The 16,987-nt window shown below is 33.9% G+C and overlaps 3 protein-coding genes and 1 non-coding gene across 4 annotated transcripts; 1 reads left to right on the plus strand and 3 right to left on the minus strand.

Annotated features, from left to right (window-relative positions):
* Positions 1 to 9: 9 nt before the first annotated feature.
* On the minus strand, positions 10 to 5,927 carry Y47G6A.14 (RING-type domain-containing protein). The gene is made up of 14 exons (NM_058763.11): positions 5,862 to 5,927; positions 3,977 to 4,042; positions 3,798 to 3,925; positions 3,704 to 3,749; positions 3,564 to 3,660; positions 3,449 to 3,518; positions 3,293 to 3,391; positions 3,113 to 3,238; positions 2,446 to 2,598; positions 1,922 to 2,043; positions 1,406 to 1,580; positions 650 to 775; positions 511 to 603; positions 10 to 234 (listed from the first exon to the last, which is right to left on the minus strand). The coding sequence occupies exons 2-14, from the start codon at positions 4,026 to 4,028 to the stop codon at positions 115 to 117; spliced, it is 1,407 nt and encodes a 468-aa protein (NP_491164.2). The 5' UTR covers positions 4,029 to 4,042; positions 5,862 to 5,927; the 3' UTR covers positions 10 to 114.
* Positions 4,872 to 16,256, plus strand: spg-7 (AFG3-like protein spg-7). The gene is made up of 9 exons (NM_058764.6): positions 4,872 to 4,993; positions 5,043 to 5,205; positions 5,248 to 5,320; positions 7,026 to 7,224; positions 7,282 to 7,406; positions 8,322 to 9,467; positions 10,184 to 10,292; positions 14,258 to 14,377; positions 15,396 to 16,256. Exons 1-9 carry the CDS (start codon positions 4,874 to 4,876, stop codon positions 15,687 to 15,689), a joined length of 2,349 nt encoding a protein of 782 aa, NP_491165.2. The 5' UTR covers positions 4,872 to 4,873; the 3' UTR covers positions 15,690 to 16,256.
* Y47G6A.36 lies at positions 10,398 to 10,516 on the minus strand. Its single transcript, NR_101539.1, has one exon. It is a non-coding gene; the product is annotated as an Unclassified non-coding RNA Y47G6A.36 (non-coding RNA).
* On the minus strand, positions 10,705 to 14,040 carry Y47G6A.15 (DUF148 domain-containing protein). Its single transcript, NM_001026590.8, has 4 exons — positions 13,892 to 14,040; positions 12,097 to 12,163; positions 11,538 to 12,047; positions 10,705 to 10,934 (listed from the first exon to the last, which is right to left on the minus strand). Exons 1-4 carry the CDS (start codon positions 14,029 to 14,031, stop codon positions 10,815 to 10,817), a joined length of 837 nt encoding a protein of 278 aa, NP_001021761.1. The 5' UTR covers positions 14,032 to 14,040; the 3' UTR covers positions 10,705 to 10,814.
* Positions 16,257 to 16,987: the final 731 nt, after the last annotated feature.

A 16,987-nucleotide genomic window follows, 5' to 3' on the forward strand; every position in this document is an offset into this window, starting at 1 on the left:
AAATGTTCTCAACTTTTTAATTTATTCAAGTTGTTATACAGACCGAAAAATTCGAAAACTCATTTAAATATAAAATTCATAGCTTTAAAACTTGAGCATTTCTCAGTCGGATAATTATGCGTCGCTAGTAGTTCCAAACTCATTCTCCACTGCGTCGAGGCGTTTCTGCTGCATTCTGACGACAGTCTGGCTCATATCAGCATTCGATTGGAGAGAAGAAATTGCGTGGTCCGCCTGAAAATGGTAAATTTTCTTATAATCTTTCTTTACTTTTCCGAACAAATTTTCGATTTTTCGGTTTTTTTTTTTTGTTGAGCAAAACCGAAAAAAAATCTGAAAAAACTTCAAAATCGGAATTTCTCATCAAGAATGCAATATTTTTTATTACGGTTTACGCGTATTTCATACAAAAAAACAGAAATTGCACTTTTTTGAGCAAATTTGACCGCAAAATTTTTCACTTTTCGGTTTTTCAAAAAATCGAAAACCCCGGCAGGCTTGTTTCCGAACCTTCTCCAACTCGTTCTGAAATCCCTTGACAACCTCCGCTTGTTCCGGATGTCCACGACTTTCCATTGCGATTTTCGACATCTTGGTGATTTTCTGAACATTTTTAAATATTTCAGATAATTATTTAATTGAAACCCACGTCATCATATCCTTCCAACTGTGTGATATAATGTTTGAAGGTGTCAAGAAGAGCCGAAAATTTGATATTAATCTCATCTTTATGCTTTTCAACTTTCGAGAAAACCTTGAGCGAGGTGTAGGCTTCCTGAAAAAAAAGATTAATTATTTCTCTTATTATGGGAACATTTAATTCTGAGAATGCGTATTGTACAACATATTTGACGCGCAAAATATCTCGAAGCAAAAACTACAGTAATTCTTTAAAAGACTACTGTAGTGTTGATTTACGGGCTCGATTTTCGAATCAATTTTCTGTTCGAAGTGTGCTTTAATAAATGATTTCCGTAAATCGATACAAACGCTACAGTAGTAATTTAAAGAATTACTGTAGTTTTCGCTTCGAGATATTTTGCGCGTCAAATATGCTGTATTATCAGAATTTTGTGTTCTCGTAATAAAGGCTGGTTCACAAAATTACCCAAAATTACCGAATTTTTCTTTTTCTTTATAAATTATGTCGGTTTTAAAAATTGGGAAAATACATTTTTTCTTGCTAAAACCTCAAATTTTGAAAGCTTTACAAAGTCAGAACTTGCAGAAGTCAGTTTTCATTTATTTATCACATTTTACTACACATTTTGGTCGATTTTTGTGCATTGCGACCGAAAATGTAAGAAATTGTGATAATTAAATAAAAATTTACTTCTGCAAGTTCTGAAAATACGCGTTTTTTGAGAAATTTTTGGTCTTTTTAGGTGTAAAATTAAGTTTTTACCTGAACTTGAGAATATCTGACAGTCTTGTGCTCGCCGTCAGAATGATGATGATCGACGATACAATTCGTGCAAATCGGCAGAGTTTCAAGGTCAACTGCGTCGATTTCAGTTGTTTCGAGAAGATTGTCAACGAGTTTTCCGACGACTTCAATGCATGTTTTGCAGCAGCGGAATCTGTATGGAAAAAATATTGATTTTTTTTTTGATTTTGCAGAAAAGTTAATTATTTTTGAACTCCCGCGCAAATTTTCTCGGAAATTGGCCAAAAACTCGATTTTTTGCGGAAAAAATGTCTGAAAAAATAGAAAATCTTTTTTTGCTGCAAATAAAAAATATACATACAATTTCAGGCTGAAAATTTCAGTTTTTTGAGTTTTATTGTGAATATTTTTTAGAAATTAAAAAAAAACAGTCAATTAAATTGAAAATAACGAAAAATGCTCAGCAGACGCTCCAAATATTTCAATTTTCTGTGAAAATCGGCTCCAAAATATCCAAAAAATGAGTTAAAGAACCTTTCGACGGTCTGCTTGGTCATACACTCGCTGCACGTGAGCTCAAAAATTTTCTCGACGGGCTCTTGGCATTTCGTCTCCTCGTCCTTTTTGTTGATGGCCACGAGAGCAGTGAATGATTTCTGAAATTTAATTTATTACTCAGTCGCGAAATTTTGCGCGAAACTACGGTATCAGGTCTCAACACGAAAGATTTTTGTTGAAGGCGAGAAGGTGTGCGCCTTTAAAGAGTACTGTAATTTTTGTAAATTTTGAATAAATTGACAAAAAAAGTATGGGAAAAACATCGATTTTTCATCGTTTTTCTGTCGAAAAAAAATTCCAAAAAGTGAAATTACAGGAATTTTTTTCGACAGAAAAACGAAGAAAAATCGATGTTTTTCCCATACTTTTTCTGTCAATTTGTTCAAAATTCACAAAAATTACAGTACTATTTAAAGGCGCACACCATTTCGAATCCAGCAAAAATCTTTCGTTTCGAGACCCAAAACCGTATTTTTGACGCAAAAATGACGATTTTTTACTTGATATTCCTTGTCCTTATTGGCAATTTCCAAGCACACAGACTGTACATAATCTGACATTCTTTTGATTTCCTGATCAATTCTCTTGGAAAACTCCTCTTGGACATCACTAGACTTGCTTTTTCTCATCATATCCGTCATCTTGTCGAGCTCCTGGAATTATTTGATTATTGATTGAAAAAATAATATGGAGACGCAGAAAAATGCGCCTTAAAATTTAAAAATCAACGTGGAAATGTGCTCCGCCTCCAAATTATCGGTCTCGTTAGGTATACATGGCGGCAAAACTGGAAAATTCAAAAAATTCGAATTTCAATTGTTTTATGTCGAAATTGATGAAAAAATTGTTTTTAAATGCATTTTTAACGTCATTTTTCCGTAAAAATCACGAAAAGCAACAGAAAACTTCTTCAAAGATTTTGTCACCAAATATTTTCAAAAATCAAAATTTTTCGATTTTTTTAAACGATTTTTCGTGTTCCGAGGAAAAAAAATTGAATTTTCACTAATTTCCGAAGAAAAATTAGTTTTTTAAATCGAAATCCACTTTTTTTTTTGATAAATTCATAGTATTCTTCCATTTTTTCTCCTAGATTATCTCTGAAAATATCCGAAAAATCGAAATTTTGACCGCGCACATCGATTTCAAATATCAAATCAAAATCACCGTGTGGAATGTCTTATATGTCGATGCAAACCGAGCATACCACGCATTGGTGAGCCCAAACGACGATTCGAGCTCAATTCTCAGAAGAGAAATACTTGTAAGCTGGCTTGCGAAGTTCATTCCGGACTGAAAATTTACAATTTTAAGTCTTTTCTTTACAAATAAATTTTTTAAATATACCGCAACCGGGAAATAAGCCACAGTCTCGTGGCCCTGTGTGACATGAGATCGCAGTGCACAACTTCCACAAAGCGCCAACGATTTGATATCCAAATCCACCTTAAAAAATCATTTTTCAATTTTTTTTTTTTTTTTGAAATTGGATATTTTCCGGACCTCGGCACCCAAATTCTCCACGACGTCGTATTTGAAGGCATCAGTGACGCAATTGCGGCAGACGAACATGCTGGAAATTGAATTTTTTTGTTATTTCTAATTAAAAGAGGCCTACTCCGATTCGTTGTCGTATTTGGTGCATTGAGTGCAGTCCACTGCATTTGCAGGCTTCTTTGGCTTCTCACGAAGCTTTTGGATCATGGTCACAGCATCTGAAAAATAGTTTTTTTCGGGAAATATGAATATTTTTAAAACTTGTCAATGCAAAGTTTTTTGTTCGCTTCTCCTTGCTAACCACGGCCTGAAATTATTTTATTTTTAAACAGATATCAATATATTTAAGCCATACGCGGCATGTCGGGCATTGTGTCTGGCCACCAGATCCATATGCGTCAGAATAATCGCTTTTCAAGTGCACAATGCAAGTTTCGCATAGAGAATGGCCACAAGATATGATGAATGGAGCCTTTTGATCATCTGAAAATAAAAATGTGCTTGTTTTACAATAAAAATTGGGATATTTTTCACCAAATTCTTCCTGGCACACAGGGCAAGTCGGGAGTTCTTCATTAACATCCATTTTTCTCGAAAATTCTGAAAAATAAAGTTTTTTAAATTAGAAAAATCAATATTTTTAAATTTTCGTTATTTTTAATCGTCGAATAATTGAAATTTTCGTTTAAAATTAAGGAAAAACAATTTATACAATTTATATCCGGAAAAATTAATGTTTTTGCAAATATTTGAGTTTCAAGCGTTTTCGCTTCAAGTCTCAAGGAGGATAATGTGCTTGCGCCTTTAAAAACTACAGTAAGACCTTTGTTTATTTCGTCATCGAATTTCAATGTTTTGAATCAAATTTCCCGTGATTCCGGTTTGATTTTCACAATTTTATTATGTTTTTACACTATTTAATGAATTTTAATTCAGTATATAATAAAATCCATAGATTATCCACACTGAAAATCTACCAATACCGTCAGTTTCTCAAAAAAAAAACATTTGCCCAAAAAATGCCTGTTTTCCATGGAAATTCACATTGATTTTTAATTTCACAACGTTTTTTTTGCCAATTTCTTTCCAAAATTTCTCAAAGTACTTTCGCAAACTAATCGTTCACTTTTGCGTCATGGCTCTGTGCACTGGAAACTAATTTCAAACGACGCGCGCATTGTCTTGTGCGATGGAGCGCGCTTGCTATTTTCTAAAAAGTGCTCAGTATTTTTGAAGCTTTATGGTTTTTCCTTGTATTTTGCATAATTTTAAACATTTTTCTCGAGAAAAAATATTCGAAAAAGTAGAAAACGGCTGAAATTTGGTTGTTTTTAATTTTTTCCCTCGTTCCTCAATCTTAAAATCGAAGATTTCGTCATCTCTCACTGTTTGCGCAGTGCATGATTATGATAATTAAATTCTATTGCAGAAATGTGGCGATTATACCGAAAAACGCCGAAGCAGCTGAGAAATTCGGTCGAATCATGCTTCAAATCTGTCAATTCCCGCCAATTTTCAGTCAGCTCATTTTCAGCAGTAGCCAAAGATGATGTAATATTACCGCCTGCCAGTATACTGAAAATTCTGAATTTTTTTGCAGAAATCCGTGCTAAAACAACAAGAAGTTCTGCATCTTCTCGCAAAAGATCAGCGATTTGAAGAGCGATTCTTCAATCAAGTACAGCAGACAATTCGATATTTCGCCTCGAAACCAAATGATTTGAAAAAGTTCTTCAGGAAGGAAGCATCGACGGATAATAAAGGTTTTCAGAGGGAAATTATCATTAATTCGAAGTTTTTTCCAGAATCTTCATCATCTTCTGACAAAAAGGACAGCAAAGGAAATAAGGGAGAGGATAATAATCCGTTTAATCAATTGTGAGGAGGAATAGACACAAAAATCGGCTAATTTTGGCTAAAATCTGAAATTTCGCCCAAATTATCATCATTTAGATGCTTTTCACCACGTTATTTTGTTTATTGAAGTCTCGGAGAAGCCCCGGAAATCATTTCTAGTCGAATTTCTTTGGAGTATTTCAAAAAATTGACTTTTACAGGTTTCCCGGGCCGTATTTTGAACTTTTTGGCAAAAATTGTCCCAAAGATCCGGAAAAAACTTGTAAAATCCAATATTTTTAAAATAAATTGGTGATTTTAGCTAAAATTAGCAGTTTTTTTAAAAAGTTTTATTGGCAGAGCAAAAACCGTGCCAGAGTTGCAAAAATTGGCGTTTTTAGCATTTTCTCCATTTTTCCAGATTTTCAAAAATCGAAAATTCGGGATTTCGGAATCATTTCAATAAAATTCAAAATTTAATGAAATCACGAATTTTCCAAATCGTTGAAAAAAAATTCCGAGAAAAAAAAAACAAAAAAACGCCCATTTTTGCAATTCTGGCACGGTTTTTTGCTCCGCCCACGATGTTTTTGAGCGGGGCACCACGTTTTCAAGATCTACGAGAAGAAGATCTACGTTTTCAGGATCTGGCACCGTGCCAAGTGCAGTTTTCGCAGTTTTCTCGAAGAAAATCGAAATAACGATGCTCCGATATTACGCATCGCGAGTTGTTTAGCGTTTTTCAGAAGTTTTTATTCAAAAAAGGTTTTTCTGACTAAACAACGTGCGATGCGTAATATCGGAGCATCGTTGCTTTTTCTTCGAGTAGACTGCGAAAACCGCAGTTGGCATGGTGCCAGATCCTGAAAATGTAGACCTCCTTTTCGTAGATCTCGTTTCCGGCTAGATCTTGAAAACGTGGTGCCTCTTTTGAGCACATTTACCTTTTCTAAGATTTAAAAGTGGGGTACCGAAATCTGGAAAATATTTTCAAATGTCTCCAAATTTTCTTCTCATTCCAAATATCGATGTGAAAAAAATCAAAACAATTTTCTAGATTTTATATGATTTTTTGAAAATAGGAAAAATCACAGTTTTCACCTAATTATTTTTGAATTTCCGCCAATTGGATTTGTTCGGTGGAGCGTGCTTGCAGTATTTTTATCAATTAATTTTTTTAAATTCTTGTTCTTTGACTGATTTTCTTCATTTTCTATGTTTTCTCCTCGGAAAATGGAAGAAATAAACAAGACAAATGCAAAATTCTTGTTAAAAAGTAATTGAAAATGAGTAAAACTGTGAAATATACTAATTTCAGGCTTGTTGCCGTCGGAACTCAGAATATCACAGTTTTACTCATTTTCAATTACTTTTTAACAAAAATGTTGCATTTGTCTTTTTTATTTCTTCCATTTTCCGAGGAAAAAACATAGAAAATGAAGAAAATCAGTCAAATAACGAGAATAAATAAAATTAATAAATAAAAATAATGCAAGTGCGCTCCACCGAACAAATTCAATTGGCGGAAATTCAAAAATAATTAGGTGAAAACTGTGATTTTTCCAATTTTCAAAAAATCATATAAAATCTGGAAAATTTTTTTGAATTTTAATATCATGATATTCGGTCAATGTGACCCCATAGGCGCGTTTTAAAGCAATTTACCCACTGAGCGTAGTCCACCTTTAAAAAAACGGAGAAAACCTCTAAAACCCCTTAAAATCAATCTAATTCCTCCAATTTTCAGCCCAGGAGGATGGCAACAAATTGCCGTTTCAGTTGGAATTCTGCTCGCTCTCTACGCCTTTATGGATTATCAGTCGTATCGTGAAATTTCCTGGAAGGAGTTTTACAGTGATTTCCTGGAAGCTGGACTTGTCGAGAGACTTGAAGTAGTTGATAAGCGATGGGTTCGAATTGTTAGCTCGTCTGGAAAGTATGCAGGAGTTAGTTTTTTAGTTTTTGCACTGAAATTCGTGAAAAAATGAATTTTTTTCTTTCAGCAAACGTGCTATTTCAACATCGGAAGTGTGGATAGCTTCGAACGGAGCCTCGGAGCTGCTCAGCATCATCTCCAGTATGATGCTGATCGACAAATTCCGGTTTTATATAAATCTGAATTCAATTTGTAAGGATTTCTGCAAAAATCACTCCATTTCAAGAAAAATTAGAGAAAAAAAGAAAAAACCCCCGATTTTCTTAAAGAAAAAGCTCTGGGAAATGGGAAAAGTTATAATTTTTGCATGAAAATTCAGAAAAACTTTTAATTTTTCACATTTTTTGTAGTTAAAATTTTGTTTTTAAAGTGAAAACCTTCAGAAAGTCACTGAAAATGAAAATTTTGCACAAAAATTATGGAAAAAGTTGCTTTTTGCTCGTTTTTTGCACTAAAATTTCAAAAAAAAAATCCGATTTTTCTGATTTTTTGCCTGAAAATTTCAAAAACAAAAATTAATTTTGCTGGTTTTTTGCAGAAAAATTTTTAAAAAAACGCAGTTAGGCTGTTTTTTGCCTAAAAATTCGAGAAAATCTCAATTTTGCTGAATTTTTGCACTAAAAGTCTTTTAAAAAATCCGATGTTTCTGATTTTTTGCCAAAAAATTCAAAAAAAAAAATTTTGCTGATTTGTTGCACTAAAATTCCAAAAAAAACTCAATTTAGCCAATTTTTTGCACTAAAATTCCAAAAAAATCCGATTTTTCTGATTTTTTTGCACTAAAATTTCAACAAATATCAATTTTGCTGAATTTTTGCAGAAAAAATTTAAAAAATCGCAGTTAGGCTGTGTTTTGCCTAAAAATTCCAAAAAAAAATCCGATTTTTCTGATTTTTTTGCACTAAAATTCCAACAAATATCAATTTTGTTGAATTTTTGCACAAAAATTCAAAAAAAAACGCAATTTAGCTGATTTCTCGCACTAAAATTCTTTTAAAATTCTGATTTTTCTGATTTTCTGCACTAAAAATTTGAAAAAATCCAATTTTTCAGGCATTTTTACATTAAAACTCCCCCAAACTTCAATTAAAAACCTTTTTTTTTCAGCAAACGCGAAATCCCAAACCTCATCAGCGTCGCATTCCCTCTTCTCTTCGGCTATTACATCTATCGAATGCTGAAAGGCGGTGGAGCAGCTGGCGGAGCCGGAAGAGCTGGTGGAGGTGGACTCGGTGGAATGTTTGGTGGATTCGGACAAAGCACGGCTAGAGTCATTAATCGAGAAGATATCAAGGTGAAGTTCGCCGATGTTGCCGGTTGTGAAGAGGCAAAAATCGAAATTATGGAGTTTGTGAATTTCCTGAAGAACCCCCAGCAGTACAAGGATCTTGGCGCGAAAATTCCGAAAGGAGCCATTCTAACAGGACCTCCTGGAACCGGAAAGACACTTCTCGCGAAGGCAACCGCCGGCGAGGCAAATGTTCCATTCATCACTGTATCGGGATCCGAATTCCTGGAAATGTTCGTCGGAGTAGGACCTGCAAGAGTCCGTGACATGTTCTCAATGGCTAGAAAGAACTCTCCGTGCATTCTATTTATTGATGAAATTGACGCAGTTGGAAGAAAACGTGGTGGAAAAGGTGGAATGGGTGGACACTCTGAACAAGAGAATACTCTGAATCAGCTTCTCGTTGAGATGGATGGATTCACAACTGATGAATCGTCGGTCATTGTGATTGCCGCCACGAATCGTGTGGATATTCTCGATTCGGCACTCCTCCGACCTGGTCGCTTTGATAGACAGATCTATGTTCCAGTTCCAGATATCAAAGGTCGTGCTTCAATCTTTAGAGTTCATCTTGGACCACTTCGGACTTCCCTCGACAAGACTGTGCTTTCACGAAAACTCGCCGCCCATACACCAGGATTCTCTGGAGCCGACATTTCGAATGTGTGCAATGAGGCTGCGCTGATTGCGGCGAGAGATGCGAATCACGAGATTTCAAATAAACATTTCGAACAAGCCATCGAACGAGTCGTCGCTGGAATGGAGAAGAAGACGCAGGTTTTGCAGAAAGAGGAGAAGAAGACTGTAGCCTATCATGAAGCTGGGCATGCTATTGCTGGATGGTTCCTACAGCATGCGGATCCTCTGTTGAAGGTTTCTATTATTCCACGAGGAAAGGGTCTCGGATATGCACAGTATTTGCCGAAGGAGCAATACTTGTATTCAAAGGATCAGTTGCTTGATCGGTAATGATGATGCAGTTTTTAAGTTTTTATTTTTCAAAAAAATTTCCAAGAAAAAACTGTTAAAAACTGTCAAAATCGCGATTGGAAACACTTTAAAATCGTGATTTCTGGATATTTATAGTATCAAAAAGTGCTTTTATGAGATTTTCCCGACAATATTACACTTATTGCTTGATCGTAGTTACAAATTGTGCAAAATCGTGATTTCTGGAATTTTTTGAATCACGAAAACGTGATTTTTAAGCAAAAAGGTCCCCAAAATTTCACTTTTATGAAGCTTTGGCGGCGGATATGCACTCTAAAATTTTTTAATTTAATTTTTTTTAATCATAATTTTGAACCAGGAATAAGTCGACATTAGTTCGAAATTTAAAAAAAAAGCTCAAACAAATAGGAAAAAAGCTAATTTAACTTTTTCTCCCCAAATAATAAAAATCTTAATATTTTATTCAGAGAATTGAATTTTTTCGAAAATTTTTAATCTTTCCCTTCATTTAGGATGTTTTCCCAAAAGATTTCACTGTACTGATAAATTTTTAGCTGAAATTTTTCAATTCAAAATCAATATTTCTGATTTTTTTCAATTATGCATATTTCAAAAAATATTGTTTTTTTTTCGATTTTGCGATTTTTTACCAAAAAAAGAGCCAAATTTTGTTGGCAAAAGAAAACCTTTAATTTTTCGATATTTTTCAAAATTTTTAAAAATTTTTCAGAATGTGCATGACACTCGGAGGTCGCGTCGCCGAGGAGATCTTCTTCGGACGAATCACAACTGGAGCACAAGATGATCTACAGAAAGTTACACAAATGGCATATTCACAGGTTTGGTTTATTTTATTTTACAGCTTTATTGAGACGGAGCAAAAGTTGCAAAAAGTATTCGAATTTAATCTAAAACCGGCGATTTCTTGTCGAGAGCCTCTGTCAATCCTTCACAAATCGTCGACGCAATGCCAGTGTCCGGATCCACGTTGCATGTGCATTTGACTGGAGCCGAGCCGCTGAGAGCCGTGAAAATAATCAGAATTTGGAGAAGAAGAAGAAGAAGAATCAGTTGAAATTTCATGATTGAATGGATGGGGGAATGTTTGACTGAAGAGCTCTGAGAGAGCAGCTTTATCTGACATATGAAGTCGATTATGTTTTTGTTTCGGCGGGAGGAGAGCCAAGGAGAAATAGTGTGTGAAAAATGGAGAGTTCAGGCAAATACCAGAAGACATGTGTGAGCTGCTTTCCCGATTGAAACCATTTATTTAGAAGAAAACAGAAAAAGAATAAGATGAAAAGAATAGGACAAATAAATTAGATTGAAAAACAAAGAATGTAGGCACTCGAATAAATAGCTTAATGACGCTGAAGCAGGTTGAGCAGATGCTGTGGAGTTACGTATTGTCCACCACCACGACCATTATTTGGCGAGCCATTTCCGAATTGGATGCTTCCTTGGTCGCCGTTGGTATTTGGCTGAAATTTGAGATTTTCGGATACTAGATTCCGTGGAAATAGATTTCCCGAAAGACCCCGCCCATTTATTGACTTTTTCGGGGTTTTTTCGCTACAAAACTAGGTATTTTTAAGGAGGAACAGTTGGAAGGAAGCAATTTTGGCAGAAAATAGGCGAAAATTTGGTTTTTCGGAGATTTCATTCCGTGGAAATAGATTTCCCAAGAGACCCCGCCCATTTATTGGCCTTTTCGAAATGTTTTCGTTTCAATTTTGAAAAACGGGCAAATTTGTTGGCCAAAAATGTACAAGAAGGCATTTAAAAGAGAAATCTCAAAAACGATACTTATGACTCCTTGGAAGCAAATCCACCAAGAGGCCCCGCCCATTTATTGGTATCTAGCATTTTCATCTCGAACTGAATTTGTTTCAAAAAATGGCCGGAGCTCTTTAAAAAACATGTAAAGAGAAATCTTCAAAACGAATCAGACTCCGCCCATTTAATGGCTATTTCTAGAATTTTTTCGCTACAAAATTTTGTATACAAAACTGTGTGGAGATTGTGACCTTTTGAGGAAAAAAAACGCGAAAATTGCAATTTTTCAAATAGTAAAATGCACTCACCACAAAAATGACGTCAACTCTGTCCAATCCTTGATTAGTATTTGATGCTCTTGGCTGATTCTGCTGATTCGACACAAACGGATAACCATCTTGTGTTGTGGTTGTCGTCTGTCCATTTCTCTGATTATTGCATTCATCCAGGCGGTTTCGGAGACTTCTCATTTCGTTTGTCGTCTGTGCAGCAGCGTTTCGCAATTCATCCACAAGGGCTTTGTTTGCCCTATTGGCGTTCTTTTCCTTTTCAAGTTCATCACGAGCATCTTTGGCGTCATCTTCTGCTCTTTTCTGACGTCTGTTGGCTGTCTCAACTTCGTCCTTTGCTCTATCAAGATTCGCGTCCGAGGATGTTAGTTTAGCCTCCAATCTCATCACGTTTAAATCGAGTTTCAGAACTTGATTTTGACTCTTCACAAGTTCTGCAGACTGGCTATCGAAATTACGTTTCAAACTGACCATTTCTGCTTCTAATTGTCTTTTTTCCGCTTCGAGCTCATCTGCTTTGTCAACCTCCTGAAAAAAGGTGTCCTAATTTTTTCGAGGTGATTTGAGATTACCGCACCTTTTTAAACTTTTCCACCAGCCTATTATACTGGGCTCCTGTGTATGTCTGTTGTGCGTTTGGACCGCTGTAAAAAGGTGGAAATTAAGAAAATTATCGTGAATAGATGCACCGAACTTTTCTGCTTTACCATGAATGTCTTAAAATCACTCAAAAAATCACTTTTTGCTTAAAATTTGCCTTTTTCCTTATGGGGTTATTCAAGTAGTGTCGGAAAATTAAAAAGTGTAGAAAAATTACGTCACAACCTTATTCAAGTATATAAAAAACATGTATTTAAATACATTTTTGACGTCACAAATGTATTTTAATACATTTTGCTACATTACTTGAATAACCCCATTAAATTTTTGGGAATTTTTGGAGAATATTATTTTATTCATCCCTTTAAAAATTTTCTGAATCAATTTCGATTAAAAAAAAATTTTTTAAGCAAAATGCCGATTTTCTGAAAAAAAAACGTTTTTTTCGGAAAATTTTTTTTTTTAAGTATCGATCCTAACCAGATGTGCCGCCGAAAAAATTTTCCATTTTTCCATTTTTTTATTGAAAAAGTGCAAAAAGCCAAAAAAAGTCCTACATACCATGAAAAAATTCCAAAACGTTGATTTTCTTGATTGTTATGAGCTAAAACTCGTATAGTTTAGGGTATTTTTTACTGTTTTGAGCTTTTGAAAAAAAACAACTTTTTTTTTCTAAATATTTAAAATGTGTTTTTTGGCATTAAAAAAATAATAACCTGGCCGAAGCTGCACGTGGTGCCAGGCTGTCCCATTACGACTTGATCTACAAGAAATGCGGGAATTTTTCTCCCAGATAAATGTGACGTCAGCACAGTCTTAGCCATGCGAAATCAGTTAAGAACTCTGCGTCTCTTCTCCCGCAATTCTCGTAGATCAAAACGAAATTGGTGAAGATGTACAGCTGAATTTCTCGGAGCAGTCATCAGTAACAAGGGTGTCATTTTTCGATCTTTTCGATTTTTCGGTGAAATTCGAAAAATCGAAAAATTGGAAACCGAAAAACGAAAATTTTCGATTTTTCGATTCTCTGGTAAATCGAAAAATCGAAAAAAATGTTCCAAAAATTAACCATAAAATATGATTTTTTATCTAATTTTGCTTATATTGATAAGAAAAAACCTTGAAATTTCTTCTAAACCCAAAATATTAAGCTAATTTTTGAAAAATCGAAAAAAAAACTTTTCCGATTTTTCGATTTTCTGAAAAAAATCGAAAAGTCGACACCAGGGGTGGGCATTCTTGATTGATTGATTTCTTGACATTTTGTCAAGAATCCCTCCTCAAGAAATTTTTAATTCGAAATTTAGGCTGAATTATTTTCCAATTTTTGTAATTTTCAGAATAAAATAACTCAAAAAACATCATAAAACCCGATTTCAGTTGAAAGAATGAGGATTGCAGAAAGAAATTCAAAAAGATTGACAACATCTTTATCGAAAAATGAATAATTTTGCACGTTTTGTCAATTTTTGAAGTTCCTTCTGTTGATATTCGTTTAAAAAAAAGTTAAGACTGAAAAATTGAACTATTTCTTTCAATTTCGTTCAAAAATATTAGCCGAATGAAATTTCTTGATTTTTCTTGATTTCTTGATTTTTTCTTGACATTTAAAATCAAGAATTCTCGATTGATTGATTTCTTGACTTTGAAAAAGTTTTCCCACCCTTGATCAGTAACACTCTTTTATCGAAAAAAATTACTAATTACTATGCCATATCAAAATCCGAGATTTAATTTAAAGATTTATCCCTTGTAAGTCAGAAAAACCTCACCCTCCTTGAAGATTGTGCAGTGAATTCATAATACTGGCCAATTGAGTTGATGTAGATGCTCCTAGAACGGCATTCTTCGAATCATTTGTAGCATCAGAGGAGACGCAGGCAGCGATGAGAATAAGAAGTATGATCTTCATAGTTTGTTGAGATGGTTGATATTAGAACGTTCGTCGGGATTCCTTATATAGTAAGATTCGGTACCAGGCAGTGTGCGGGAAGAGAATGAGTCAGTCAGTGGTGTCGGGCAGTGTGAAATTACGGATGTATCATTATTATTATTATTATTATTCATACTACTATTGTAGTATACATTACATTGCACAATTGCTGCACACAATAATACAAAGACCTTTTTCCTTGCAGGTCGTCAAGTTTGGAATGAGCGAAAAGGTCGGACCGTTGTCGTTTGAGACACCAGCTCCGGGAGAAATGGCATTTGATAAACCGTACTCGGAGGCCACCGCACAGCTCATTGATCAGGAGGTAGGATTTTGGTAGAAAATTAGTTTTTTTCTACGAAAAAATTGGAAAAAATCGAAGAAAAATGATATTTTCTGATAGTTTTCAGAAAAATGGCAATATTTTGAAAATTTTAATTCAAAATTAATTTATAATCTGTGGGCGGACTTGCCGATTTACCGGAAATTTTTAATTCCGGCAATTTGCCTATTTGCCGGAAATTTAATTTCCGGTAATCTGTCGATTTGCCGGAAATTTTAATTTTCAGCAGTTTGCCAATTTTCCGGAAATTGTCAATTCCGGCAATTTTCCGGTTTGCCGGAAATTTTCAATTCCGGTAAATTGCCGATTTGCCGGAAATGTTCAATTCCGGCAATTTGCCGTTTGGCAAAAATTTTAAATTCCGGCAATTTGCCAGTTTTCTGGAAATTTTCAATTCCGGTAATTTGCCGATTTGCCGGAAATTATAGTGTTCAGCAATTTGCCGATTTGCCGGAAATTTTAGATTCCGGTAATTTGCCGATTTGCCGGAAATTTTCAATTCCGGCAATTTGCCGATTTGCCGGAAATTTTCAATTCCGTCAATTTGCCAATTTGCCAAATTGCCGGAAATTCTCAATTCCGACAATTTGCCAATTTGCCGGAAATTTTAACTTCCAGAAAATTGCTGATTTGCCGGAAAAAATCGTTTGCGCGAAAATTTGACTTTAACCGAAAAATCCAATTTAAAAAATCACCCAAAACTATATTCGATTAAAAAATACAAAATTTTCAAAATTGCCGGAATAAATTTTTCAAAAATTCAATTCATTTTTAGTTGCTAGAGAAAAACTACAGTTTTTAAATTTCTCAAAAAATGATGCGTTCAAATAAAATTTCAAAATTTTCTGGTCCTGGAAAATGTTTTTTCTGAAAAATGTTTTTAAAATTCATGAAAACACTAATTTCAAAAAATTTTCTAGAACGTTTTTTTTTTGGCGTTTCGAAATGTAGAAAAAAAAATGTAGAAAATTTAGAATATTAAAAATTTTAACATTTCCAGGTCCGAGATCTCGTAATGAACGCACTTCGCCGAACCCGTGATCTATTATTGGAAAAGAGAAGTGATATTGAACGAGTCGCATTGAGACTTCTTGAAAAAGAGATTCTTAATCGTGAAGATATGATTGAACTTGTTGGAAAAAGACCATTTGTTGAGAAGAATACGTACGAGGAAATGGTCTCAGGTACCGGAGGACTCGATGAAAATGTTGAACTTCCGAAAGGTCTCGAAAATTGGAATAAGGAGAGTGAGAAGAAGAAGAAGGACGAGGAAAAGAAGAAAAATGATGAATAATTTGTGAAATTTTATTTTTGAAATTCTGGCGAAAAAATGGGGAAATTGCACATGTTTTGCTCTTTTTTCTGAAGTTTCAAATTTTTTCTCTCAATTTTTGAAAAAATAGACTTTTCTAAACTTTGAATAGCTTTGTCGCAGTAAAAAAAATGATTTTTCAATGTGAAAATGTGAAATTTTTGACTACATGGAGCATTTTCTGTGACAAAGTGCATAAAAATTTAGAAAATCCAATTAAAAAAATAATAAAATGCCAGAAAAAAAACCAAATTTCACTAATATTTTTTTTCTGATTTTTTTCTGTGCGACCGGATCTCTTCGAATTTCTTTTTTTTTTCTAGACTCAATTTTTTCATTTTACTGTTATATTATATTAGTTTTGTAGGATTTTAGAGTTTTTCACCATCTTTCTTTTTTTTTCTAGCATCGATTGGTATCACTTTTTCCAATATTCTTCTCTGTTTTTTTTCATTTATTTCTTGTTTTTTTTTCGTCGACATAAGGTGAATTTTTTTTTGTTATTTAGACCTTGTAATTCGACATTTCGTGCATAAAAATCTATAATTTTCTATTTTTTTTGCTAGCCTTTTTTAAAAAGTTTTACCGCATTTTTATTGCTTCTATACTTTTTTTAAAATTATACTTTTATTCAAAAAAAATCAAAATTTTCAAAAAAAAAGAAATTGGGGGAAATTTGATGTTTTTTGATCGGAAAAAAACCAAATTTCCAAAAACAAAATTTTTTTTTTGGAAAAATGAAAAAAAGTTTAAAATAATCGATATAAAACCAAAATCCGATTTTTTTAGATTAAAAAATAAGCTTTTTGGATTTAATTTAGAATATTAAAGACTTTGAGCTTTTTTGCTGAGAAATCAATCAAGATTTTCTGGGTAAAAAAATTCAAAAACTGAAAAACCACATTTCACGAAATAAAATTCGAAAATTGTGTGGAATATAAAAAATACCAGAGATTTATATGAATAATCAATATTTCTGAGAAAAATACCTAAAAATTCAAAAAAATTCAAAATAGACTTCAGAAAAAAGCCACAAACGGAAACTGAAAAAATCCAACTTTTAAAAACTCGATTTTTCATTTTTGGCTAATTAATTTCCTCCAAAATGAGCACTGCGACCAATCAGCGATTTGCTCCGCCCATTTTTCAACCAATCAAACGGAGTGGGCGGAGTTCGAAGACGCTGATTCTCATTTTGGAAGGAATTAAAATTGGAAATTTTGCCAAAATGAAAAAAAAAACGATTTTGTTGTGGTTTCTCTGAATATAAAACTATTTTG

The sequence above is a fragment of the Caenorhabditis elegans genome, chromosome I (assembly GCF_000002985.6).
Source record: "Caenorhabditis elegans chromosome I".
Lineage (NCBI taxonomy): Eukaryota > Metazoa > Nematoda > Chromadorea > Rhabditida > Rhabditidae > Caenorhabditis > Caenorhabditis elegans.

Coding starts and splice junctions, on each gene's coding strand:
- Y47G6A.14 (NM_058763.11), bottom strand. CDS start 4,028: ATGGATGTTAATGAAGAACTCCCGACTTGCCCTGTGTGCCAGGAAGAA. Junction 3,519..3,563: donor AAATACGACAACGAATCGGA/GTAGGCCTCTTT, acceptor TTCAATTTCCAG/CATGTTCGTCTGCCGCAATT. Junction 604..649: donor AGTTGGAAGGATATGATGAC/GTGGGTTTCAAT, acceptor AAAAATGTTCAG/AAAATCACCAAGATGTCGAA.
- spg-7 (NM_058764.6), top strand. CDS start 4,874: ATGTGGCGATTATACCGAAAAACGCCGAAGCAGCTGAGAAATTCGGTC. Junction 5,321..7,025: donor AATAATCCGTTTAATCAATT/GTGAGGAGGAAT, acceptor TCCAATTTTCAG/CCCAGGAGGATGGCAACAAA. Junction 10,293..14,257: donor CACAAATGGCATATTCACAG/GTTTGGTTTATT, acceptor TTTTCCTTGCAG/GTCGTCAAGTTTGGAATGAG.
- Y47G6A.15 (NM_001026590.8), bottom strand. CDS start 14,031: ATGAAGATCATACTTCTTATTCTCATCGCTGCCTGCGTCTCCTCTGAT. Junction 12,048..12,096: donor TGGTGGAAAAGTTTAAAAAG/GTGCGGTAATCT, acceptor ACCTTTTTTCAG/GAGGTTGACAAAGCAGATGA. Junction 10,935..11,537: donor GAGTTGACGTCATTTTTGTG/GTGAGTGCATTT, acceptor CTCAAATTTCAG/CCAAATACCAACGGCGACCA.